Source organism: Oncorhynchus clarkii, chromosome 31 (assembly GCF_045791955.1).
Source record: "Oncorhynchus clarkii lewisi isolate Uvic-CL-2024 chromosome 31, UVic_Ocla_1.0, whole genome shotgun sequence".
In the NCBI taxonomy this organism is placed as follows: Eukaryota; Metazoa; Chordata; class Actinopteri; order Salmoniformes; family Salmonidae; genus Oncorhynchus; species Oncorhynchus clarkii.
In genome coordinates, this window is record NC_092177.1 from 2363957 (window position 1) to 2390520 (window position 26564).

Genomic DNA, 26564 nt, shown 5'->3' on the forward strand with positions numbered 1-26564 from the left:
AGGTCAAATTGTGCTTCTCACCCTAACGGTTCTCTCACTGTCACCCAAAAGCAAATGACATTTAGGGCCTACTATTTTCAAGGTCGCTGCACTTAGAGCGAGCTACGGTCAAGCGGGGCATCTCGTTGAACTCGGCACGGCCTAGAGAATATGGAAATGCCATTGCAGGCTCTGTGTGTCTTTAAGCACCGCACTTTGTCACTCCATCCTTGCTGTGTGTGTGTGTGTGTGAGAGAGAGAGCTTTTCTTTGACATCTGTTGGGTGAAAAGACTGACTTACAGTTTATGAGGGTTGCCTAATCACACATACGAAGTTTTGAAAAGATCTGACCTTTTTAACCCTTGGAAGCAGCACCTATGACACCATTTTAAGGCACTTCCGGTTTACACAGGAAGCTGAAAGTGAACACATATCCTCCTTGGGGTAGGCAATTATAGAATTTTTAAGTCTTTATGTTTAGAAATTACATATTTACGGAGGGTTTAGTGAGTGTGTGTTATTTCAGAAAATCACAGAAAATCACAGAAATCTCGCAGAGCTCCGAAGCACACTTTAAAAAGATTTGTATGAACACGCTGCAACTGGATCTGTAACTGTTTAAAAAAACAAACTATTTTTGAACATCATCAATTTGACATTGTACGATTTCTCTTAAATGACGATAGATAAATGGCTGGTTCTTTTTTTATTGACACCAAAATTTGATTATTTTATAAAACGGAAACCGAATGTCCGAGAGAGTTCATTTGATGACTTCCCGGAATACATGTTAGGAAGCCAGGTAAATGCATTTAGAACCGTTTTTTAATTTGGGGTTACCAGTTGTACTGATGTCAACACTAATCCGTATTTCCAAAAATATGTTACACCTTCCATAAATCACTCAGGCCGGTCCCCATTGACAGAGGGCCGCAGTAGGGTACTACATTGGTGTTCCGGTGCGGGGAGTGACACGTCCAGGCTGCGAAGCATGTGGTGATGGTCATCCCGTAACGCATCGGCGCCAGAGTCAGATATTCTCAAACATTGTCTTTTAAGTGGACCTACCAGGCTGACCCAAGCGGTCTGGCTGAGGTTGTGGTTCTTTTCGCCCGGTTGATGGCGTTCCGATTGGACCCTCCAGCTAGACAAGAGACCTCTCGAGCGGCGCCCCGGCACCTGTGGCTTCGGCCATGGGCAGTTCAGGGCCTCCCGCTGGGCGCATTGTGGATTGCAGCAGGGCCTCCTCCCCTAATGGGATAGGACCGGTCCCTGGTTGTTCTTTGCTTAGTGTGCCCAGGTACAACCTCTATGTTGTGAGTGGCTACCTGGTTGATCCTGCCAGTAGCATATGCTTGTCTCAAAGATTAAGCCATGCAAGTCTAAGTACACACGGTCGGTACAGTGAAACTGCAAATGGCTCATTAAATCAGTTATTGTTCCTTTGATCGCTCCAACGTTACTTGGATAACTGTGGCAATTCTAGAGCTAATACATGCCAATGAGCGCTGACCTCCGGGGATGCGTGCATTTATCAGACCCAAAACCCATGCGGGCCAATCTCGGTTGCCCCGGCCGCTTTGGTGACTCTAGATAACTTCGGTGACGTCTCATTCGAATGTCTGCCCTATCAATATTCAATGGTACTTTCTGTGCCTACCATGGTGACCACGGGTAACGGGGAATCAGGGTTTGATTCCGGAGAGGGAGCCTGAGAAACGGCTACCACATCCAAGGAAGGCAGCAGGCGCGCAAATCACCCACTCCCGACTCGGGGAGGTAGTGACGAAAAATAACAATACAGGACTCTTTCGAGGCCGATTTTTTAAAAGTTATCACAAAGAACTGCTAAGGCTCTCCACTTTCTGGAGTACCGCGTTTAAGGGCAACCATGGCATAAGGGCAACCATGGCATAGCTAGCTAGCTAACATTGAACCTAGTTGGTTAGCTTTATTTACCTGTAGATTCATGCAGGATAGTGATGTTACAAATTGGGATTATGGTTCAGCTAGCTAGCTATCTAACGTTACATGCCAAAACAATAGACTCCACTATGCAAGTAACCATTTCGCTGTACCGTTACCACCTTATGTATCCTGTGCATGTGATGAATAAACTTTGATTTATTTGATATAGCATGTATTTACCAGAGACGGTAGTGTGAAGAACAACATGCACCAAAATCTGCACCAAAATCATATTAACGTGCGACTCTCTTAGGCCAGCAAGGCAGTGTCCAAGTTCTAAAATTCTACGGTAAGAATGTTGTGCTTTTACTTCATCACACTCACGACTGTAAGCTATTGCCTGTTATTAGCTCATTGTGAGTTGTGATATGGTCATTATTTGAACTGGCTAGCCAAGCTAGAAACAATCCTAAACATCTTTTTAAAAGTTGCTTTTAGTTGCCTGGTTTGCTAAATTGTGATAAACTAAATTCATGTTTAAACTGATGGGTTTATTGGTGTTAAAATACACCAGTCATGCTATTTTGGACCATCAGGCTGCTGATGAAAGCGTGTCATTTTTGTGTTTTTACTTTTTCATAACAACAACAAGTTTGATGCTGGACATCAATAGAATGTACATGATGTCACTGCGACAACTGTCGATAGCCGTAATATAAACCAGCCTTTATTTAGTCTTAATCTTTGGTTGTTTAGTACACTACCATATTCACTCTGTTTAGCACATGGCCTCACATGTGAATCCTTAAAGAGATGGGTTGGGCTAAGGCTTAAGATGGTGTGAACGCTGCTGAATGGGTGGAGACAAAGAAAAGCTCTTCAGTATATACATTTTCAAAGCAGAATGGCTTTCCCATTGTTCCTCAACTGTATTGTGTAATGTACAATTTTCTAGCTGAGTCTCTGCTTTTGTCCAATGTAAAAAACACAATTTCAAATGTTGCTACATATGACCTAATCGAGCCAGTCAGCTATCCAGAAATACAAAGATAAAGATATCCCCTGATATTGACCCTATTCACCCAGTCTACCAATCTCAACACTGTAACAGACTTCATCATTGGTAAAGTGTTGAATTCAGACATAACAGCAACATCGCACAGAAGTCCTCTACCTGCAAATCTGAGACCATGATTGTCTTTCTGTTGTGGGTGTGGTAGCAAAGCAACCTTTATTTGCATGCAATTAACATATATTAATATGCATTACCATTTCTCCTGACAGTGGAAGAACTGCTCAGGCGAGCTGCAGGAAACAGAGGCTTCACCCGCACTATGCCGAAAGAGCGGCAGAGACTCCCGAACTATCATCAGACTTTTTGACGAGGCACACTGCATTGTTTCAGACGGCATTCAATCCCTGCTCTTCCAAAGAGAAAGTGACGTATTTTTTTGTTTGGAGCGGAGATACAGTGGCTTTGAACTAGGACTTAGACTCAGAAACCTGATTTCTCCATCCTGAACTGTCCTCTCGCTCTCTTTCTCCATCTCTCTCTTGTTATTTCTCTCTCACCCGTAGTGTCAGAACTGAGTCTCATTCACTCCCGTATCTTTCCCGTTGCTGGCGAGAGCATATGCGTCCTGGGTGTTTCTAGTGAGAGATGCTTCTTGTGAGTCTCTCCTGGTGACTGTCCAGTCCCGTGTGTCTCTCCACGGTCTCCCATCCCTGGTCAGTGTCCCTGTGTCCTGCTGCGTCTCTGCCTCACTACTCAGGTGTGTGTCGCTGCGGGGGATGCTCTCAGCCCGGACCCCTCCCTTCCCCCCTGTGGTGAGACTCTTCTGGAAGGACTCAGATGTAAAGTAGTACACCACTGGGTCTAGGCAGCAGTTGAGGGTGGCCAGACACAGTGTGATGGGGTACAGCGTCCGGACAAACCTTCACATTCAGAAAACGCTAATTAATGGCCTCAATGTGGCAAGTAATTTTGCACCAAACACCATACTGTACATAGAGATAGACTAAATCACATATCTACAAACAGCAACAACACAATTCAGAGGACAACGTTTTTATAAAAATTGACATGTTGATTTATTGATTTCTTAAAATGCAAGTGCTAAAGTGTTAAAGTTGTCCAGAGCCTGGGTCTGCACCATGGTGTAGAGGAAGAGGATTGAGTTGTAGGGTTAGGGTTAGTTATACCTCTCAAGGTTACAGTTGGCCAGAGCCTGGGTCTGCACCATGGTGTAGAGGAAGAGGATTGAGTTGTAGGGTTAGGGTTAGTTATACCTCTCAAGGTTACAGTTGGCCAGAGCCTGGGTCTGCACCATGGTGTAGAGGAAGAGGTTTGAGTTGTAGGGTTAGAGTTAGTTATACCTCTCAAGGTTACAGTTGGCCAGAGCCTGGGTCTGCACCATGGTGTAGAGGAAGAGGATTGAGTTGTAGGGTTAGGGTTAGTTATACCTCTCAAGGTTACAGTTGGCCAGAGCCTGGGTCCGCACCATGGCATATAGGAAGAGGATGGAGTTGTAGGGGACGAAGCAGATGATGAAGATGGCCAGGTGGACGAGGATCATACGGAGCACCCGGCGCTTGCTGTTGCAGCTGTGGCCGATGGTCCCTGGGCGACGGAGGGTCCTCAGCACCAGAGAGGAACACACCAGGTTGGTTAGGAGTGGGAGGAGAAAACCTACGATCTGGAGAGGACAGGAATAGCTTAGCACATAAATAAATAATAAGATACACCCATATAGACACACTGATACACACACTGATAGACACTGATTCACACACTGATAGACACTGATATACACACTGATATATATATATACACACAGTGATATAAACACTGATATACACACTGATATATATATATACACTGATATACACACTGATAAACACACTGATAAACGTGTATATATATATATATATATATACACTGATAGACACACTGATATATATATATATATATATATATATATATATATATATATATACACTGATATACACACTGATATATATATACACTGACATACACACTGATATATATATACACTGATATACACACTGATATACACTGATAGACACACTGATATATATATATATATATATACACTGATATACACTGATAGACATACTGATTGATATACATACTTTGAGAGGCCAGGATTCAATCCCATTGTGTTTAAAGACAAGGTGGCTTTTAAAGCAATATTACCAGCAGTCCCAGAGATCTTTCAATCTTACCGCGTTCCCAGAGATCTTTCAATCTTATCGCGTTCCCAGAGATCTTTCAATATTACCGCGTTCCCAGAGATCTTTCAATCTTACCGCGTTCCCAAAGATCTTTCAATATTACCGCGTTCCCAGAGATCTTTCAAACTTACCGCATTCCCAGAGATCTTTCAATCTTACCGCGTTCCCAAAGATCTTTCAATATTACCGCGTTCCCAGAGATCTTTCAATATTACCAGCATTCCCAGAGATCTTTCAATATTACGGCGTTCCCAGAGATCTTTCAATATTACCAGCATTCCCAGAGATCTTTCAATCTTACTGAGTTTCCAGAGATCTTTCAATATTACCGCGTTCCCAGAGATTTTACAATATTACCGCGTTCCCAGAGATATTTTTTAAGGTCAGATGTCGGATGAATTGGAGATGACCTTCAAAATGTCAAGCACGCTGTAAGCTGTTTCTGATTTAAACGCGGCCTACGTCTCCCAGGTGATCGAAGAGAATCCATCTCTCTCTTCCTCCCTCCCTGCCTCCATCCCTCTCTCTCTCTCTCTCTCTCTCTCTCCTCACCTCTATAAAGATAGTAATCTTAGACAGGTATGTCTTCCAGGTGCTCTTGGAGAATCCCTCGAAGCAGGCCGTGGCACGGTTCGCCTGGTTGATCGTGGAAAAGAAGGTGACCGATATCCCTCCACCCACGATGGTGAGCCAGACCGCAGCACACACCAGGCCTGCGTTCCTTCTCGTGCGGACTGAGCGTGAGCGGAAGGGGTAGACGATGGCCAGAAAGCGGTCCACGCTGATGCAGGTGAGGAATAACATGGAACCGTAGATGTTGGTGATGAACGCTGTTCCTGATACCTGGGGGAAGGAGAGAGATTGAATGATTAATTGAGTAATTCCTTCATTACCTGACACCTGGGGGTGGAATAGTGGTATTAGGCAGAAACACACATACAGCCAAACACCTGTGCAATGACAGAACAGTTCACACGGTGAAAAGGGCTAGAAACTAGTAACTACCTTGCAGAGTTCGTCTCCAAAGGGCCAGTGTCGGTTGACGTTGTAGTAGACCTTGAAGGGCAGTGTGAACACAAACACAAGGTCTGATAACGCCAGGTTAGTCATGAACAGCGTTGTCTCGTTGCGTAGCTTCATCCGGAAGCAGAACACAAAGAGAGCAGCACAGTTGGTGCAGAGCCCCAGGACAAACACCACGCTGTAGACCACGCTGTACAGGTCATACTTAAAGCTGTCATCTATCCCACAGTCCTCCATGCCTGTCTCATTCAGCACCAGACCAGCCATGCTGAGGCCGGGGTGGAGGTAGAAGGGTAACGGTTGGGGGTGGGGCAGTGGGCGTTTTCTGGGGAGGTCAGTGGGGGGTCCACCAGGCAAGCCCCCCCCAAGGCATCCCGATCTCAGATGCACACACACACACACACACACTCCCAGAGATGCTGACACTATGTGTGTGTGTTTGGGTTGGTTGCTTCACCTGCAGACAGAAATAAACAAGTCAGTTAGACTGTTAGCATGCTAGCCTAGCTTCTCCCCTCTATGTCAGTTAGACTGTTAGCATGATAACCTAGCATCTCCCCTCCAAGTCAGTTAGTCTGTTAGAATGAAAGCATTTCCCCTAGGGCAGACTTACAAACTCTGGGGATAATTGGCTGAAATGATTCAGTTAAATAAGGGTTTAATACACAGTCCATCTGTAAACAGCCCATCCAACCAACTACCTACCTCATCCCCATATTGGTTTTTGTTTTTCTGCTCTTTTGCACACCAGTATTTCTACTTGCACATCCTCATCTGCACATCTATCACTCCAGTGTCAATTGCTAAATTGTAATTACTTGCCACTATTGGCCTATTTATTTCCTTACCTCCTTACCTCATTTGCACACACTGTATATAGATGTTTTTCTATTGCGTTATTGACTGTATGTTTGTTTATCCCATGTGTAACTCTGAGTTGCTGTTTGTATCACACTGCTTTGCTTTATCTTGGCCAGGTCGCAGTTGTAAATGAGAACTTGTTCTCAACTGGCCAACCTGGTTAAATAAAGGTTAAATAAAGGTGAAATAAAGGTGAAATAAAGGTGATATAACATTTTAAAAATAATGTCTATTAATACAGTTGCAGATGGTCTTGTTCAGGCTATAAACAAATATTTAGATGACAGTGCTTACAAACGCATTCCAACACCTGGATTTCTCAAGTCTCTCTCTCTCTCTCTTTCTCTCCCTCTCTCTGTCTCTGTCTCTCTCTCTCTCTCTCTCTCTCTCTCTCTCTCTCTCTCTCTCTCTCTCTCTCTCTCTATTTCTCTCCCTCTCTCTCTCTGTCTCTCTGTCTCTCTCTCTCTGTCTCTCTGTCTCTCTCTTTCTCTCCCTCTCTCTGTCTCTCTTTCTCTCCCTCTCTCTGTCTCTCTTTCTTTCCCTCTCTCTCTCTCTCTTTCAAATCAAATCAAATCAAATCAAATTTTTATTTGTCACATACACATAGTTAACAGATGTTAATGCGAGTGTAGCGAAATGCTTGTGCTTCTAGTTCCGACAATGCAGTAATAACAAGTAATCTAACTAACAATTCCAAAACTACTGTCTTGTACACAGTGTAAGGGGATAAAGAATATGTACATAAGGATATATGACTGAGTGATGGTACAGAGCAGCATAGGCAAGATACAGTAGATGGTATCGAGTAAAGTATGTACAAATGAGATGAGTATGTCAACAAAGTGGCATAGTTTAAAGTGGCTAGTGATACATGTTTTACATAAGGATACAGTCGATGATATAGAGTACAGTATATACGTATGCATATGAGATGAATAATGTAGGGTAAGTAACATTATATAAGGTAGCATTGTTTAAAGTGGCTAGTGATATATTTACATCATTTCCCATCAATTCCCATTATTAAAGTGGCTGGAGTTGAGTCAGTGTCAGTGTGTTGGCAGCAGCCACTCAGTGTTAGTGGTGGCTGTTTAACAGTCTGATGGCCTTGAGATAGAAGCTGTTTTTCAGTCTCTCGGTCCCAGCTTTGATGCACCTGTACTGACCTCGCCTTCTGGATGATAGCAGGGTGAACAGGCAGTGGCTCGGGTGGTTGATGTCCTTGATGATCTTTATGGCCTTCCTGTGACATTGGGTGGAGTAGGTGTCCTGGAGGGCAGGTAGTTTGCCCCCGGTGATGTGTTGTGCAGACCTCACTACCCTCTGGAGAGCCTTACGGTTGAGGGCGGTGCAGTTGCCATACCAGGCGGTGATACAGCCCGCCAGGATGCTCTCGATTGTGCATCTGTAGAAGTTTGTGAGTGCTTTTGGTGACAAGCCGAATTTCTTCAGCCTCCTGAGGTTGAAGAGGCGCTGCTGCGCCTTCTTCATGATGCTGTCTGTGTGAGTGAACCAATTCAGTTTGTCTGTGATGTGTATGCCGAGGAACTTAAAACTTGCTACCCTCTCCACTACTGTTCCATCGATGTGGATAGGGGGGTGTTCCCTCTGCTGTTTCCTGAAGTCCACAATCATCTCCATAGTTTTATTGACGTTGAGTGTGAGGTTATTTTCCTGACACCACACTCCGAGGGCCCTCACCTCCTCCCTGTAGGCCGTCTCGTCGTTGTTGGTAATCAAGCCTACCACTGTTGTGTCATCCGCAAACTTGATGATTGAGTTGGAGGCGTGCGTGGCCACGCAGTCGTGGGTGAACAGGGAGTACAGGAGAGGGCTCAGAACGCACCCTTGTGGGGCCCCAGTGTTGAGGATCAGCGGGGTGGAGATGTTGTTGCCTACCCTCACCACCTGGGGGCGGTCCGTCAGGAAGTCCAGTACTCAGTTGCACAGGGCGGGGTCGAGACCCAGGGTCTCGAGCTTGATGACGAGCTTGGAGGGTACTCTGGTGTTGAATGCCGAGCTGTAGTCGATGAACAGCATTCTCACATAGGTATTCCTCTTGTCCAGATGGGTTAGGGCAGTGTGCAGTGTGGTTGAGATTGCATCGTCTGTGGACCTATTTGGGCGGTAAGCAAATTGGAGTGGGTCTAGGGTGTCAGGTAGGGTGGAGGTGATATGGTCCTTGATTAGTCTCTCAAAGCACTTCATGATGACGGATGTGAGCGCTACGGGGCGGTAGTCGTTTAGCTCAGTTACCTTAGCTTTCTTGGGAACAGGAACAATGGTGGCCCTCTTGAAGCATGTGGGAACAGCAGACTGGTATAGGGATTGATTGAATATGTCCGTAAACACACCGGCCAGCTGGTCTGCGCATGCTCTGAGGGCGCGGCTGGGGATGCCGTCTGGGCCTGCAGCCTTGCGAGGGTTAACACGTTTAAATGTCTTACTCACCTCGGCTGCAGTGAAGGAGAGACCGCATGTTTTAGTTGCGGGCCGTGTCAGTGGCACTGTATTGTCCTCAAAGCGGGCAAAAAAAGTTATTTAGTCTGCCTGGGAGCAAGACATCCTGGTCCGTGACTGGGCTGGATTTCTTCCTGTAGTCCGTGATTGACTGTAGACCCTGCCACATGCCACTTGTGTCTGAGCCGTTGAATTGAGATTCTACTTTGTCTCTGTACTGGCGCTTAGCTTGTTTGATAGCCTTGCGGAGGGAATAGCTGCACTGTTTGTATTCGGTCATGTTACCAGACACCTTGCCTTGATTAAAAGCAGTGGTTCGCGCTTTCAGTTTCACACGAATGCTGCCATCAATCCACGGTTTCTGGTTAGGGAATGTTTTAATCGTTGCTATGGGAACGACATCTTCAACGCACTTTCTAATGAACTCGCACACCGAATCAGCGTATTCGTCAATGTTGTTATCTGACTCAATACGAAACATCTCCCAGTCCACGTGATGGAAGCAGTCTTGGAGTGTGGAGTCAGCTTGGTCGGACCAGCGTTGGACAGACTTCAGCGTGGGAGCCTCTTGTTTTAGTTTCTGTCTGTAGGCAGGGATCAACAAAATGGAGTCGTGGTCAGCTTTTCCGAAAGGAGGGCGGGGCAGGGCCTTATATGCGTCGCGGAAGTTAGAGTAACAATGATCCAAGGTCTTTCCACCCCTGGTTGCGCAATCGATATGCTGATAAAATTTAGGGAGTCTTGTTTTCAGATTAGCCTTGTTAAAATCCCCAGCTACAATGAATGCAGCCTCCGGATAAGTCGTTTCCAGTTTGCAGAGAGTTAAATAAAGTTCGTTCAGAGCCATCGATGTGTCTGCTTGGGGGGGGGATATATACGGCTGTGATTATAATCAAAGAGAATTCTCTTGGTAAATAATGCGGTCTACATTTGATTGTGAGGAATTCTAAATCAGGTGAACAGAAGGATTTGAGTTCCTGTATGTTTCTTTCATCACACCATGTCACGTTGGCCATGAGGCATACGCCCCGCCCCTCTTCTTACCAGAAAGATGTTTGTTTCTGTCAGCGCGATGCGTGGAGAAACCCGTTGGCTGCACCGCTTCGGATAGAGTCTCTCCAGTGAGCCATGTTTCAGTGAAGCAAAGGACGTTACAGTCTCTGATGTCCCTCTGGAATGCTACCCTTGCTCGGATTTCATCAACCTTGTTGTCAAGAGACTGGACATTGGCAAGAAGAATGCTAGGGAGTGGTGCACGGTGTGCCCGTCTCCGGAGTCTGACCAGAAGACCGCCTCGTTTCCCTCTCTTTCGGAGTCGTTTTTTTGGATCGCTGCATAGGATCCACGTTGTCCTGTTTGTAAGGCAGAACACAGGATCCACGTCGCGAAAAACATATTCTTGGTCGTACTGATGGTGAGTTGACGCTGATCTTATATTCAGTAGTTCTTCTCGACTGTATGTAATGAAACCTAAGATGACCTGGGGTACTCTCTCTCTCTTTCTTTCTCTCTCTCTATCTGTCTCTGTCTCTCTCTCTGTCTCTCTCTCTCTGTCTCTCTCTCTGTCTCTCTCTCTCTCTCTCTCTCTCTCTCTCTCTCTCTCTCTGCATGCTGGGAGTGATTGGTGCATGCTGGGAATTGTTTGAGTGAAGGAGTGCTGTGTGTTGTGGAGAGTTAGATATTCACAACTTTCTTTCGGTTTGCTATTTCTTGGTGGCATTTTCTTGGTTTTCTTCTGTGCATGATTAAGGTTATTATTTTTACTTTTTTTGTTGTGGTAGAATTAAGTTTTTTGTTTTTCGTATCGAAATTACCCTGATTTTGGCGGGGATGGCAGCCCGAATGGGGATGCCGTCCCTGTCACTTCGGCACGGCTTTAGGTGTGTTACTGAAGCTACTGTCACGGTGGAGGAGTTTCTGGTCGCCGTAGGAGAGAAGGTAGGCTATGAGAATATTGCTTATGCATCCCGGATGAATAAAGCTGTGGTGGTATTTCTTAAAGAAGAATGTCTGGTTGATCGGATGGTTGAGCATGGTGTAATTCTTAAAGGAATGTTTATTCAAGTTACGCCGCTTTTTTCTCCGTCAACAAGGGTAACGATTTCAAATGTACCACCGTTTATTCCAAATGAGCTGTTGGAGCGCGAGTTATTGCGCTTTGGGAAGTTCGCCAGTTCAATTAAGGTTGTTCCGTTGGGTTGCAAACACCCGGCGTTGAAACAGGTATTGTCATTTCGGCAACAGGTGTTTATGTTTTTGGACTCACCGGAGCAGACTTTAGAGTTATCGTTTAAAGTCAAGTATGACAATAGATTGTATATGGCTTATGCTAGTACGGGTAGTCAACGGTGTTTTGAGTGTGGGGATGTTGGTCATAAGCGACATGCTTGCCCGAAAAGGGAGAAGGCCGAGGGAGGGGCGCAGGTGGTCATCGTAACGCCTGGGCCCACTGATGTAGGGAGAGGTGGGCCGACAGCGGCAGAGCAGCCACAAGCACCTGGTGCTGAGGAACAAGTTATCCCTGTTGAGGGCACGGGATTGCAACTTGTATTAGAGGGAAATGTTATGCTACAGAAAAGTATTGTTGTAGAAGGTAAGGATGTATCTGAAGAGCCAGTTCCTAAGACTGATGAGCAGGTGCCCAGTATGAGTGCTGGGGTAAAGGAGGGGGTTCATGTGGAGCTAGGCTCCCAGGTAGTGGAGGATATGCCCATTGTGAGTAACGGGGTACAGGAGGGGATTAATGTGGAGCTAGGCTCCCAGGTAGTGGAGGAGATGCCCACTACGAGTAATGAGGTTCAGGAGGGTTTTCATGTGGAGCTAGGCTCCCAGGTAGTGGAGGAGATGCCCACTACGAGTGCTGGGGTTCATGTAGAGCTAGGCTCCCAGGTAGTGGAGGAGATGCCCACTACGAGTAATGAGGTACATGAGGGTTTTCATGTGGAGCTAAGCTCTAAGGTAGTAGAGGAGATGCCCACTACGAGTGCTGGGGTTTATGTGGAGCTAGGCTCCCAGTTAGTGGAGAAGATGCCTACTATGAGTAGTGATGTTCAGGTGGGGCTAGTCTCCCAGGTAGTGGAGGAGATGCCTGGTACGAGTGATGAGGTGCAAGTGGGGAGTGTTGAAAGGGATGTGGTAGAGGGGAGTCAGTTGTCTGTGGTCTCAGCTGAGGATCAGGAGAATGATATGGATATCTCTTTAGACATGACAGCTGCTGGTGAGGACTCAGTTTATGATTTAGAGGAGGTAAATGAGTTTCTAGATCAGACTTTTGGGAAATCTGTCAAATTGGCAGATTATTTTGATGTTGATAAGTTTGTGAGGTCAGCTGTGATGTTACAGAAGACGGTGGGGTTAGACCAATTGAGTGAGAAGAAGCGCTTTCGCTTGAGGAAATTTATTACTGCTGTTGCAGCAGCAAAAGGTGGTGGGAAACGTGTTCAGGTTAAGAGAAGAAAGAAAAATAATGATGATGATCATGCTTCATAGGGTGTCTTTTTTCTCGTTGGTTTCTCTGTGGTTTCTTCTGCTTTTATTTTCTCTTTTCTATATGGAGGTACTAAGGGTAGGTTCTCTCAATATTAATGGGGGAAGGGACAGGAATAAGAGGGCTTGGGTATTAGAAGTAATAAAACAGAAAAGGCTTAATGTAGTTTTCCTACAGGAGACACATAGTGATGAGGAAAATGAGGTTGACTGGGGTATGTGGTGGGAGGGGCAGCATGTACTCAGTCATGGTACTAATTTCAGTGCAGGGGTGGCAATCTTGTTTTCCTCAGGCTTAGGGGTGACTGTGGTATCTACAACAGAGATTGTCAAGGGTCGGGTTTTATTGGTCAAGGTGGATGTTATGGGGTTTCTGTTTGTTTTTTTGAATGTTTATGCTCCGAATGAGGGTACAGAGCGTATTGCTATATTTGATCAAATAAAGGAAACCTTAAGACAGTGTGACCAAGAGGGGTGTATGGTTTTAGGGGGTGACTGGAACTGTACAGTGGATTTTACTGTTGATCGCACCGCTGAAGAACCTCACCTGCGGTCAGCCACTTGCCTGTCTGGCCTATTAACTGAGTTTGAGCTTTCTGATGTGTGGAGAGTAAGGAATGCAAAAGTTAGGCAGTACACATGGCTAAAAATTAATGAAGGTCGTGTCAGTGCAGCAAGGTTAGACAGGTTGTATGTATCTGATCACTACTGTAGTAGGGTTGGAAAGTGTGCCATTACTCCTGTGGGTTTCTCTGATCATCATATTGTTACTGTTGATATTCACTTGTCCTGTCCACGACGGTCATCGCCTTATTGGTATTTTAATGTTAAATTGTTACATGATGTCATGTTTTGTGACAGGTTTTTGTTGTTTTGGGAAAAATGGAGGGGTATAAAAGGGAATTTTGAGTCCTTGAGACAATGGTGGGAGGTTGGGAAGGCCCAAATACGAGTTTTTTGTCAACAGTATACTGCTCTGTCTCAAATTGAGGTTAAAGAGACTATCAAGGCCCTTGAACAGGACATCAAATCTACTGAATTGAAGCTGCTCACTCAGAACGACCCTGGACTAGTCATGAACTTACAGGACAAGAGACATGAACTGAGGTCGTTTCTGCATGAAAGAGTGAAGGGTGCCTTGATTAGGTCTCGTTTCGCTTCCCTCAAGGATATGGATGCTCCTAGCGCTTTTTTTTCTCAACCTAGGACAGTCGAAATTTCAACGCAAACAGATGGTCTGCCTTTGTCTCCCTGATGGGAAGGTGACCACGAATGATATTGAAATGCGTCAACATGCCGTGGATTTTTACTCATCCCTTTATAAGGCGGAGGATTGTGACTCTTTATGTACTGAACAGTTGTTACACAGTCTTCCTCAATTGGGACCTGAGCAGAGAGTCGCATTGGACGCTGATATTACACTGCAAGAGCTGTCCACAGCAGTTATGCAGCTCTCAACAGGCCGAGCCCCTGGCATCGATGGTTTACCATCTGAGTTTTATAAGCACTTTTGGGGGTCTATTGGGGAGGATTTTTATGAAGTGCTGTGTGAATCTTTTCATGAGGGTTCTCTTCCTGTATCCTGTCAACGTGCGGTGCTTTCACTGTTGCCAAAAAAGGGGGATTTGGCTCTAATAAAAAATTGGAGACCTGTTGCCTTGCTGTGCGCAGAATACAAAATTGTTTCTAAATGTCTCTCAAACAGGTTGAAAGAGTATCTGGGATTGTTGATCCACAAGGACCAGTCCTACTGTGTACCTGATCGCTCTATTGTTGACAACTTGTTTCTGATAAGAGATGTTTTAGACATTTGTAAACTGTCTGATGTAAATGTGGGTTTACTTTCGTTGGATCAGGAGAAGGGTTTTGATCGTGTGGACCACCAGTACTTGTTTAAAACAATGAAAGCCTTTGGGTTTGGGGATGTTTTTCTGTCTTGGGTGAATTTACTGTATGCTGGAGCCTCGTGTATGGTGAAGGTTGGTGGTGGTTTGAGTTGCCCCATCCCTGTCGAAAGGGGCATCAGGCAGGGATGCCCAATTTCAGGGCAGTTATATAGTCTGGCGATTGAACCAATGCTTTGTTTTTTAAGAGCGAAGCTTACTGGTTTCTCTGTGCCAGGTGTAATGAAGGGTCCCACGATAGCACTGTCTGCGTATGCAGATGACGTGATCGTTTTTATTACAGGGGGTGAGGATGTTAAGGTTCTCTCAAACACTTTAAAGGTGTATGAGGGGGCCTCCTCAGCTAGAGTCAATTGGGGAAAGAGTGAAGCGCTGTGGGCAGGTCAGCTTCAGATGGGGTCCGCTCCACGGTTACCAGGGGGGCTTCAGTGGGGCAGAGATGGAATGAAGACTTTGGGAGTTTTTCTAGGCTCCGATGTCTTTCAGAAAAAGAACTGGGAGGGTGTAGTGGAGAAAGTGTGTGCCAGACTGTCAAGGTGGAAATGGGTGTTGCCCCAGCTGTCCTATAGGGGACGGGTCCTGGTAGCTAATAATCTTGCTGCTTCTACCCTGTGGCACAGACTAATGATTTTACAGCCACCAAAGAGTCTGATACAAGAGCTTCAGAGGACCCTTGTCAATTTCTTCTGGTCTGGACAACACTGGATCAAAGCTGCAGCCCTGTATCTGCCACTGCACGAGGGTGGGCAAGGCCTGGTGGACATTTCCTCTAGGATCACGGCTTTCCGGCTCCAAGCAGCCCAGAGATGGTTGTACAGAGACTGTTCTAGCTGGGTCGAAACAGCCTACATATTGATGAGGAGAGCGGGCTGTTTGGGCTTAGACAAACATCTTTTCCTCTTAAAGCTGGAGGGGGGTGATTTGACTGGCCTGACTCCATTTTATGAGTCTGTTATGCAGGCTTGGAGAGTCTTTGTCAAGTCCCGTAAGACCGGGACGCCACCAGGGATGTGGCTTTTTGAAGAGCCTCTTTTTCATAACACTGCCATCCAGTCCCGTGTTCTGGGTTCAGCTAGCTTACGTTCATGCCTATTAGGCGTGGGGTGTACCAAGCTGGGTCATCTGATGCGGAGCAGGAGCAGATTGGAGGAGCTGAGAGAAAGAGCGGGGATCCGATCATCTCGCCTACTGAGGAAGGTCGTCGATGAGGTCTGCGACTCCTTGCCAGTGCTTCATCTGCAGTATGTGACTGACATTTCCAATTCTGATCGGTGGAAGGAGGGTCTGGATTATGTGTTCCCTGCACTGATTGTTAGTGCTGCGATGGGGGCATTTGAGGAGGACGCGGGGATGCTGCTTTCCTTCGATACCCCGGAGCTGGGGGAGTTCAAGGAGGTGGGAAAGAAGGCTATGTACAGAACATGTGTGAAGGTGTCCCATGCCTCTTCCCTGGAAGGGGTAAAATCGACGAGGTGGGCGGATGTGCTTGGTCCAGGTGCTTCTCCAAAAGGCTGTTGGCGATCATTATATAAACTGCCTATCGATAAGAGGACAGCTGACCTCCAATGGAGGATAATACATGGAGCTATAGCCACCAACATGCATCTGGTACACCTGGACCCTACTGTTGGGGAGGGGTGTCCATTCTGTGCTGAAGATGAATCTCTGGCACATCTGTTTTTACTGTGTCCCAGGTTGGTTGGGATGATTGATCTGATCACTGATTGGTTCTCAACGTTGGGAGAGGTTTTCTCTTCCCAACTGTATATATTTGGGCCAAAGTACAGGTTCAGTCAAAAGGGTGTAGTTGTGTTGCTTAATTTTGTGTTAGGGGCAGCAAAATTGGCGATATGGAAGACCCGAAAGAACAGCATTCGGGGACAGGGGTCTGTGGATGTGGTGGGAATGCTGGAGGGAATGTTGGCAGCGAGACTAAGGGTTGAGTTTGCCTATTATAAACTTGTCAACAATATTGATCTGTTTTTGAGTATATGGGGTATTCAGAGGCTGTTGTGTTTTGTTACTGTGGAGGAGGAATTGGAGTTGTGTTTTTAATTGATGTGTAACTGTGGTTTTGTATGAGTAGTTATTGTGTGGTGGGCCCCCAGACCCAATAAAGAGTATTTAAAACTCAAACTCTCTCTCTCTCTCTCTCTCTCTCTCTCTCTCTCTCTCTCTCAATTCAATTCAAGGGGCTTTATTGGCATGGGAAACATGTGTTAACATTGCCAAAGCAAGTGAGGTAGATAATATACAAAAGCGAAATAAATAATAAAAATGTACAGTAAACATTACACATACAGAAGTTTCAAAACAATAAAGACATTACAAATGTCATATTATATATATATATACAGTGTTTTAACAATGTACAAATTATTAAAGTACACAAGATAAAGTAAATAAGCATAAATATAGGTTGTATTTACAATGGTGTTTGTTCTTCACTGGTTGCCCTTTTCTCGTGGCAACAGGTCACAAATCTTGCTGCTGTGATGGCACACTGTGGAATTTCACCCAGTAGATATGGGAGTTTATCAAAATTGGATTTGTTTTCGAATTTGAATTATTTCTCTCTCTCTCTGTCTCTCTCTCTCTCTCTCTCTCTCTCTCTCTCTTTCTCTCAATTCAATTCAAAGAGCTTTATTGGCAGAGGATACATGTTTACATTGCCAAAGCAAGTGGAATAGACAATAAACTCTCTCTCTCTCTCTCTCTCTCTCTCTCTGTCTGCCTCTCTGTCTGCCTCTCTGTCTGCCTCTCTGTCTGCCTCTCTGTCTGCCTCTCTGTCTGTCTCTCTGTCTGTCTCTCTGTCTGTCTCTCTGTCTCTCTCTTTCGCTCTCTCTCTCTCTCTCTCTCTCTCTGTCTGTCAAGGCTATAGCAAGGCTATGCTCACTCAGACTGTACATAGTCATTGATTTTCTTAATTTTGGGTCAGTCACAGCGGTCAGGTATTCTGCTACGGTGTACTCTGTTTAGGGCTAGATAGTCGTCCAATTTGCTCTGTGTTTTGGTTGATTCTTTCCAGTGTATGAAGTTATCTTTTTGCTTTCTCATAATTTGGTTAGGCCTAAATGTGTTTCTGTGGGGTCTGTTTGTATTTGTGAACTGAGCCCCAGAACCAGCAGGCTGAGGGGACTCTCTAGGTTCATCTCTCTGTAGGTGAGGGCTTTGTGGTGGAAGGTTTGGACATCTCCTTTTTTTAGGTAGAATTTAACAGCGCTTTTCTGAGTTTTGATAACTAGCGAGTATAGTCCAAATTCTGCTCTGTACACATAGTCTCAATTGAGTGTTTGTCCCATTTTGTGAATTCTTGGTTGGTGAGTGGACCCCAGACCTCACAACCATAGAGGGCAATGTGTTCGATATCTGATTTAAGTATTTTTAGCCAGATCCTAATTGGGATGTTGAGTTTTATGTTCCTTTTGATTGCGTAGAAGGCCCTTCTTGCTTTGTCTCTCAGATTATTCACATCTTTTTTGAAGTTACTTAGGCCAAGGTACATATAGTTTTTTGTGATTTTTGTTTCTATGGCAACAGTGTCTTGATGGAATTTGTATTTATGATCCTGGCAACTGGACCTTTTTTGGAACACTATTATGTTGGTCTTACTGAGATTTGCTGTCAGCGCCCAGGTCTGACAGAATCAGTGCAGAAGATCTAGGTGCTGCTGTAGGCCCTCCTTGGTTGGGGACAGAAGCACCAGATCGTCAGCAAACAGGAGACATTTGACTTCAGATTCTAGTAGGGTGAGGCCGGGTGCTTCTGACTGTTCTAGTGCCATCGCCAATTCGTTGATATATGTTGGTGGGGCTCAAGCTGCATCCCTGTCTCAATCCACAGCCCTGTGGAAAGAAATGTGTGTGTTTTTTTGCTGATTTTAACCCCACGGTTGTTGTTTGTGTTAATGGATTTTGTGTTTTTCCCTCAACTTTTTCTTTCTCAATTCAATTCAAAGGGCTTTATTGGCACGGGAAACATATGTTAACATTGCCACAGCAAGTGAAATGGATAATGAACAAAAGAGAAATAAACAATAAAAATGAACAATTAACATTACACTCACAGAAGTTTTTAATCCCAGCCCCCATCCCCGCGGGAGGCCAGTTAAAAAATGGTTCTTAACTGACTTGTCTAGATAAATAAAGGTTAAATAAACAATTTAAATATTTTAAAAAGTTCCAAAACAATTGAAACATTTCAAATGTCATATATTATTGCTATATACAGAGTTGTACCGATGTCTCTCTCTCTCACACGCCAAGACAGTACCTACCACACATTCTCTCTCTCTCTCCATCTCATGTTGACAGCCTTCCACAGTCTACTCCTTAACTGGGGGCCTCTGTCTCTCTCTGTACTGAATCCCACATAGTGACTTAACATTGTAACACAAAGTAACTGAACAGAGTAAAACTGTCAATTAAAACATTAACACACAGTGATTTAACACAGTAACACAGTGACTTAACACAGTAACACAGTGACTTAACACAGTAACACACAGTGACTTAACACAGTAACACACAGTGACTTAACACAGTAACACATAGTGACTTAACACAGTAACACAGTGACTTAACACAGTAACACAGTGACTTAACACAGTAACACACAGTGACTTAACACAGTAACACATAGTGACTTAACACAGTAACACATAGTGACTTAACACAGTAACACAGTGACTTAACACAGTAACACACAGTGACTTAACACAGTAACACATAGTGACTTAACACAGTAACACAGTGACTTAACACAGTAACACACAGTGACTTAACACAGTGACACAGTGACTTAACACAGTAACACAGTGACTTAACACAGTAACACAGTGACTTAACACAGTAACACAGTGACTTAACACAGTAACACAGTGACTTAACACAGTAACACATAGTGACTTAACACAGTAACAGTGACTTAACACAGTAACACACAGTGACTTAACACAGTAACACACAGTGACTTAACACAGTAACACACAGTGACTTAACACAGTAACACAGTGACTTAACACAGTAACACATAGTGACTTAACACAGTAACACACAGTGACTTAACACAGTAACACAGTGACTTAACACCGTAACACATAGTGACTTAACACCGTAACACATAGTGACTTAACACATTAACACATAGTGACTTAACACAGTAACACAGTGACTTAACACAGTAACACACAGTGACTTAACACAGTAACACAGTGACTTAACACAGTAACACAGTGACTTAACACAGTAACACAGTGACTTAACACAGTAACACAGTGACTTAACACAGTAACACAGTGACTTAACACAGTAACACAGTGACTTAACACTGTAACACACAGTGACTTAACACTGTAACACACAGTGACTTAACACTATAACACACAGTGACTTAACACAGTAACACAGTGACTTAACACAGTAACACAGTGACTTAACACAGTAACACAGTGACTTAACACCGTAACACAGTGACTTGGCTAGACTATAGAGCCTTCCTAACATTCATATAATGCTGCTTCATGCTGATCTGTTATGAATGTACTACAGCTGAGGTAGCAGTGTCAGGGACTGGGCCAACGTGTGTGTCACCGTGAGTGAACTCTGTGTGTACGCAGCTGTCTTTTCAAGGTCCATGACCTGACCTGCTGTATACATGAGCTACACACACAATGCAGCTGTTTCTTTCTGTCAGTCCCACTATAGATACTAGACCAATACAGCGGTTTCTTTATATCAGTCATAGTACAGATAGTACAACTCAGACAGACAGGCAGAGAAACAGGTAGAGAGAATGGCAGAGAAACAGGTAGACAGGCAGGCAGACAGGCAGAGAAACAGGCAGACAGAAAGGCAGAGAAACAGGCAGACAGAAAGGCAGAGAAACAGGCAGACAGAAAGGCAGAGAAACAGGCAGACAGACAGACAGAGAAACAGGCAGGCAGACAGGCAGAGAAACCGGCAGACAGAAAGGCAGTGAAACAGGCAGACAGACAGGCAGAGAAACAGGCAGACAGAAAGGCAGAGAAACAGGCAGACAGGAAGGCAGAGAAACAGGTAGACAGGCATGTAGAATGTATCAAACCAAAATGCAAAACTGATAATCAGATAATCTTCCCCCATGCTTGTCTCTTTTCCCCTTTATTCCAGTGTTATTATGGGGGTTAAAAAGGTATAAACATAATACTGTAAGGAGTTCCAGGTCAGGAATCAGCTGGCATTGATTTCAAGGCATGCTCTTAGTCCTGGTCCTATCTGACAGGGAAAGAGAGAGATGTCCTAGTCCTATCTGACAGGGAAAGAGAGAGAGATGTCCTGGTCCTATCTGACAGGGAAAGAGAGAGATGACCTAGTCCTATCTGACAGGGAAAAAGAGAGATGTCCTAGTCCTATCTGACAGAGAAAGAGAGAGATGTCCTGGTCCTATCTGACAGGGAAAGAGAGAGATGTCCTGGTCCTATCTGACAGGTAAAGAGAGAGATGTCCTAGTCCTATCTGACAGGTAAAGAGAGAGATGCCCTAGTCCTATCTGACAGGGAAAGAGAGAGCCGCTGATGATATAACTTTTAAGACCCAAACAAGTTGTTAAAAGCTAACAGTTGAACCTGTAAAGAACAAGATAACTTTTGGTTCAGTGACCGATTATCTTGATTGACACTAGTTACCACAGCCACAAAGTAATAACCCTGCCGATTTCTACTATTTCTCGTTTTAAAATCTTATTTTAAACATAACCTTAATGTCACCTGTTAAGTCCACTTCAATCCGTGTAGATGAAGGGGAGGAGACAGGTCAAAAATTATGTTTAAACCTTGAGACATTTGAGACGGATTGTGTGCCATTCAGAGGGTGAATGGACAAGACAAAATATTTAAGTGCCTTTCAACAGGGTATGGTAGTATGTGCCCGGCGGTTTGTGTCAAGAACTGCAACACTGCTGGGTTTTTCACACTCAACAGTTTGCTGTGTGTATCAAGAATGGTCCACCACCCAAAGGACATCCAGCCAACTTGACACAACTGTGGGAAGAATTGTAGTCAACATGGGCCAGCATCCCTGTGGAACGCTTTCAACACCTTGTAGTGTCCATGCTCCAACAATATTCAATATTAGGTTGGTGTTCCTAATGTTTTGTACACTCAGTGTATATATTTTTTTTTGTGGAAACCTGATATCTGAGTTAGTGAGGATGATGATAATGATGACAGCTCACCTGGTTGTCACCTCTGGTTGTCAAGTCAACACGTTCAACACTGCTACTGTCCCGGGAAACATCAGACTGGTTCACCAACAAGTGTTTTGTTTTTCTTCCGCAGGTGGTCTCTTTGCAGTAACTTCCCTTCAAACCGTATTTAAAAGTTTCCCAGGTTCTGTCATTTTGTAAAAACTTAACAATCTCGCCGTATCTAGAAGAGCATGTTGTTTATTTCTGCTTGATGGAAAACGCAGTAAGGGATCCAATTCACCGCGCAGGGTCCTGTGCCTAGTTGAATGTGAATTTCAGCAGGGGATTTGTTTGTGTGTTCGCCGGCGCGTGCGCGTGCGCGGTCGGTGGGCTGGAGGTCGACTTGCATGGCCAGAGGAAACGAGACAATAGCACCTTGGTCGCTGGAGGGAGGGGGGCAGGGGCACGTGGGAGCTGAATAGGGAATTGTTGGAGAGGAGGAAGGGAGAGTGGAGCAGGGGAAGGAAAGAGAGAGGAGGGCTCTCCTTCCCGTGCCCCTCTCTCCCTCTCCCTTTCTCCTCTCCCTCTTTCTCTCCCTTCCCCACCCCCTCCCTCCCTCCCTCTCTCCATCCCCCTCTCCCTCTCCCTTTCTCCATTCCCCTCTCTCCCTCTCCCTTTCTCCATCCCCCTCTTTCCCTCTCCCTCTCCCTCTCCCTTTCTCCATCCCCCTCTTTCCCTCTCCCTCTCCCTCTCCCTTTCTCCATCCCCCTCTCTCCCTCTCCCTCTCCCTCTCCCTTTCTCCACCCCCTCTTTCGCTCTCCCTCTACATCCCCCTCTCTCCCTCTCCCTCTCCCTTTCACCACCCCCTCTTTCCCTCTCCCTCTCCCTCTTCCTTTCTCCTTCCCCCTCTCCCTCTCCCTTTCTCCATCCCCCTCTCCCTCTCCCTTTCTCCACCCCCTCTCTCCCTCTCCCTCTCCCTTTCTCCACCCCCTCTTTCCCTCTCCCTCTCCATCCCCCTCTCTCCCTCTCCCTCTCCCTTTCTCCACCCCTCTCTCCCTCTCCCTTTCTCCACTACCCTCTTTCCCTCTCCCTCTCCCTCTCCCTCTCCCTTTCTCCACCCCCTCTCTCCCTCTCCCTTTCTCCACTACCCTCTTTTCCTCTCCCTCCCCCTCTCTTCCACTCTCTTTCTCTCAATTCAATTCAATGGCTTTATTGGCATGGAAAACATATGTTTACATTGCCAAAGCAAGTGAAATGGGAATAGGTAATGAACTCTTTGTGAAATAAACAATAACAGATTTACAGGAAGCATTACACTTACAAAAGTTCCAAAATAATAAAGACATTTCAAATGTCATTATGTCTTTATACAGTGTTGTAATGTGCAAATAGCTAAAGCACAAAAGGGAATATAAACTAAAACATAAATATAGGTTGTATTTACAATGGTGATTGTTCTTCACTGGTTGCCTTTTTTTGAGGCAACAGGTTGCAAATCTTGCTGCTGGGATGGTAAACTGTGGTATTCACTCGGTAGATATGGAAGTTAATCACAGTTGGATTTGTTTTGGAATTCTTTGTGGATCTGTGTAATATGTGTGTTAGGAAGTGCATCTCAGTTCCCACCTAATTTTGTGGGCAGTGAGCACATAGCCTGTCTTCTCTTGAGAGCCATGTCTGCCCACGGCAGCCTTTCTCAATAGCAAGGCTATGCTCACTGAGTCTGTACACTGTCAAAGCTATCCTTAAGTTTGGGTCAGTCATAGTGGTCAGGTATTCTGCCACTGTGTACTCTCTGTTTAGGGCCAAATAGCATTCTAGTTTGCTCAGTTTTTTTTGTTAATTCTTTCCAATGTGTCAAGTAATTATCTTTTTGTTTTCTCATGATTTGGTTGGGTCTAATTGGTTGGGTCTAATTGTGTTGTATTTACAATGGTGATTGTTCTTCACTGGTTGCCTTTTTTTGAGGCAACAGGTTGCAAATCTTGCTGCTGGGATGGTAAACTGTGGTATTCACTCGGTAGATATGGAAGTTAATCACAGTTGGATTTGTTTTGGAATTCTTTGTGGATCTGTGTAATCTGAGGGAAATATATGTGTTAGGAAGTGCATCTCAGTTCCCACCTCATTTTGTGGGCAGTGAGCACATAGCCTGTCTTCTCTTGAGAGCCATGTCTGCCCACGGCAGCCTTTCTCAATAGCAAGGCTATGCTCACTGAGTCTGTACACTGTCAAAGCTATCCTTAAGTTTGGGTCAGTCATAGTGGTCAGGTATTCTGCCACTGTGTACTCTCTGTTTAGGGCCAAATAGCATTCTAGTTTGCTCAGTTTTTTTTGTTAATTCTTTCCAATGTGTCAAGTAATTATCTTTTTGTTTTCTCATGATTTGGTTGGGTCTAATTGTGTTGCTGTCCTGTGGCTCTGTGTGGTGTGTTTGTGTTTGTGAACAGAGCCCCAGGACCAGCTTGTTTAGGGGCCTCTTCTCCAGGTTCATCTCTCTGTAGGTGATGGCTTTGTTGTGGAATGTTGGGAATCATTTTCTTTTAGGTGGTTGTAGAATTTAACGTCTCTTTTCTGGATTTGTCATCATTAGTGGGTATCGGCCTAATTCTGCTCTGTATGTACTATTTATTGTTTTACATTGTACTCTGAGGATATTTTTCCAGAATTCTGCATGCAGAGTCTCAATATGGTGTTTGTCCTATTTTGTGAATTCTTAGTTGGTGAGCGGACCCCAGACCTCACAACCATAAAAGGTAATGGGCTCTATAACTGATTCAAGCATTTTTAGAGAGAGAGAGAGCGCGAGAGCGAGAGAGAGCGAGAGAGAGCGAGAGAGCGAGAGAGCGAGAGAGCGAGAGAGAGAGAGAGAGAGAGAGAGAGAGAGAGAGAGAGAGAGAGAGAGCGCACAGGGCCAGATGCTCAGCAGGCTCTGCTCACACTTACTGGTCTGAGGCCAAACCAGGCGACTAACAACATTCAACACTTTATGGAACAGAAAGCCTTCACTGGTTGCCCTTATTCATGCTGGAATATCCAAGGCCTGAGGTCATCTGCCTTTAGCCTAAAGAGCAGGAACCTGAACTTCACCACATGGTATAGAGGAGAAGGACCTACTAGGTTACAGAAAGCTGTCCCATCCACCAAACTACCAGGTGTGAAACAGGGAAGGAACTCAGGGGGTACTCTAATTTAGTGTAGAGCAGACCTAACTCACTCTATTAAATTAATCAAACAGGAACATTTTACATTTGGCTGGAAAATCAAAAGGAGATGATCTCAACGGAAAAAATGTCCTCCTGCGTGCTACCTACAGTGCATTCATAAAGTATTCAGGCCCCTTCCCTTTTTCCACATTTTGTTCCGTTTCAGACTTACTCGAAAATGTATTAAATTACACATCTACACACAATGCCTCATAATGACAAAGCAAAAACAGGTTTTAAGAAATGTTGCTAATAGAAATACCTTGTTTACATAAATAATCAGACCCTTTGCTATGGGACTCGAAATTGAGCTCAGGTGCATCCTGTTTATATTGATCATCCTTGAGATATTTCTACAACTTGATTGGAGTCCACCTGTGGTAAATTCAATTGATTGGACATGATTTGGAAAGACACACACCTGTCTATATTAGGCCCCACGGTTGAAAGTGCATGTCAGAGTAAAAAAAAAAGCCATGAGGTCGAAGGAATTGTCTGTAGAGCTCCGAGACAGCATTGTGGCACGGATCTGTGGAAAGGTACCAAAAACTTTCTGCAACATTGAAGGTCCCGAAGGACACAGTGGCCTCCATCATTGTTAAATGAAAGACGTTTGGAACCACCAAGACTCTTCCTACAGCTGGCCGCCCGGCCAAACTGAGCAATCGGGGGAGAAGGAATAACCCAATGGTCACTCTGACAGAGCTCCAGAGTTACTCTGTGGAGATGGGAGAACCTTCCAGAAGGACAACCATCTCTGCAGCACTCCACTAATCAGGCCTTTAAACGGAAGCCACTCCTCAGTAAAAGGCACAGCCCGCTTGGGATTTGCCAAAAGGTACCTTAAGGACTCTCAAACAGTGAGCAACAAGATTATCTGGTCTGATGAAACCAAGATTGAACTCTTTGCCCCAAATGCCAACTGCCTGGCACCATCCCTACGGTGAAGCATGGTGGTGGCAGCATCATGCTGTGGGGATGTTTTTCAGCGGCAGGGACTGGGAGACTAGTCAGAATCAAAGCAAAGATAAACGGAGCGAAAGTACAGAGAGATGCTGTTCCAGAGCGCTCAGGATTTCAGACTGGGGCAAAGGTTTACCTTCCATTAGGAAAACAACCCTAAGCTTCGGGACAAGTCTCTGAATGTCCTTGAATGGCCCAGCCAGAGCCCGGACTTGAACCCGATCAAACATCTCTGGAGAAACCTGAAAATAGCTGTGCAGCGACGCTCCCCATCCAACCTGACAGAGCTTGAAAGGATCTGCAGAGAAGAATGGGAGAAACTCCACAAATACAGGTGTGCCAAGCTTGTAGCAT

The 26564-nt window shown here is 45.0% G+C and overlaps 1 protein-coding gene across 2 annotated transcripts; it reads right to left on the bottom strand.

Moving 5' to 3' along the window:
- Nucleotides 1–2505: 2505 nt before the first annotated feature.
- Nucleotides 2506–22538, bottom strand: LOC139390685 (lysophosphatidic acid receptor 4). 2 transcript variants are annotated; one of them, XM_071137981.1, is made up of 6 exons: nucleotides 19154–19237; nucleotides 18490–18722; nucleotides 6149–6623; nucleotides 5696–5986; nucleotides 4352–4584; nucleotides 2514–3823 (listed from the first exon to the last, which is right to left on the bottom strand). In XM_071137981.1, exons 3-6 carry the CDS (start codon nucleotides 6431–6433, stop codon nucleotides 3469–3471), a joined length of 1164 nt encoding a protein of 387 aa, XP_070994082.1. In that variant the 5' UTR covers nucleotides 6434–6623; nucleotides 18490–18722; nucleotides 19154–19237; the 3' UTR covers nucleotides 2514–3468. The 2 variants fall into 2 exon arrangements, with proteins under 2 accessions (XP_070994081.1, XP_070994082.1); XM_071137980.1 differs by lacking the exons at nucleotides 18490–18722; nucleotides 19154–19237 and adding an exon at nucleotides 22090–22538 and having other exon boundaries at nucleotides 2506–3823.
- Nucleotides 22539–26564: the final 4026 nt, after the last annotated feature.

Coding starts and splice junctions, on each gene's coding strand:
- LOC139390685 (XM_071137980.1), bottom strand. CDS start 6,433: ATGGCTGGTCTGGTGCTGAATGAGACAGGCATGGAGGACTGTGGGATA. Junction 5,987..6,148: donor TTGGAGACGAACTCTGCAAG/GTAGTTACTAGT, acceptor TCCTTCCCCCAG/GTATCAGGAACAGCGTTCAT. Junction 4,585..5,695: donor AGATTACTATCTTTATAGAG/GTGAGGAGAGAG, acceptor TGTCCTCTCCAG/ATCGTAGGTTTTCTCCTCCC.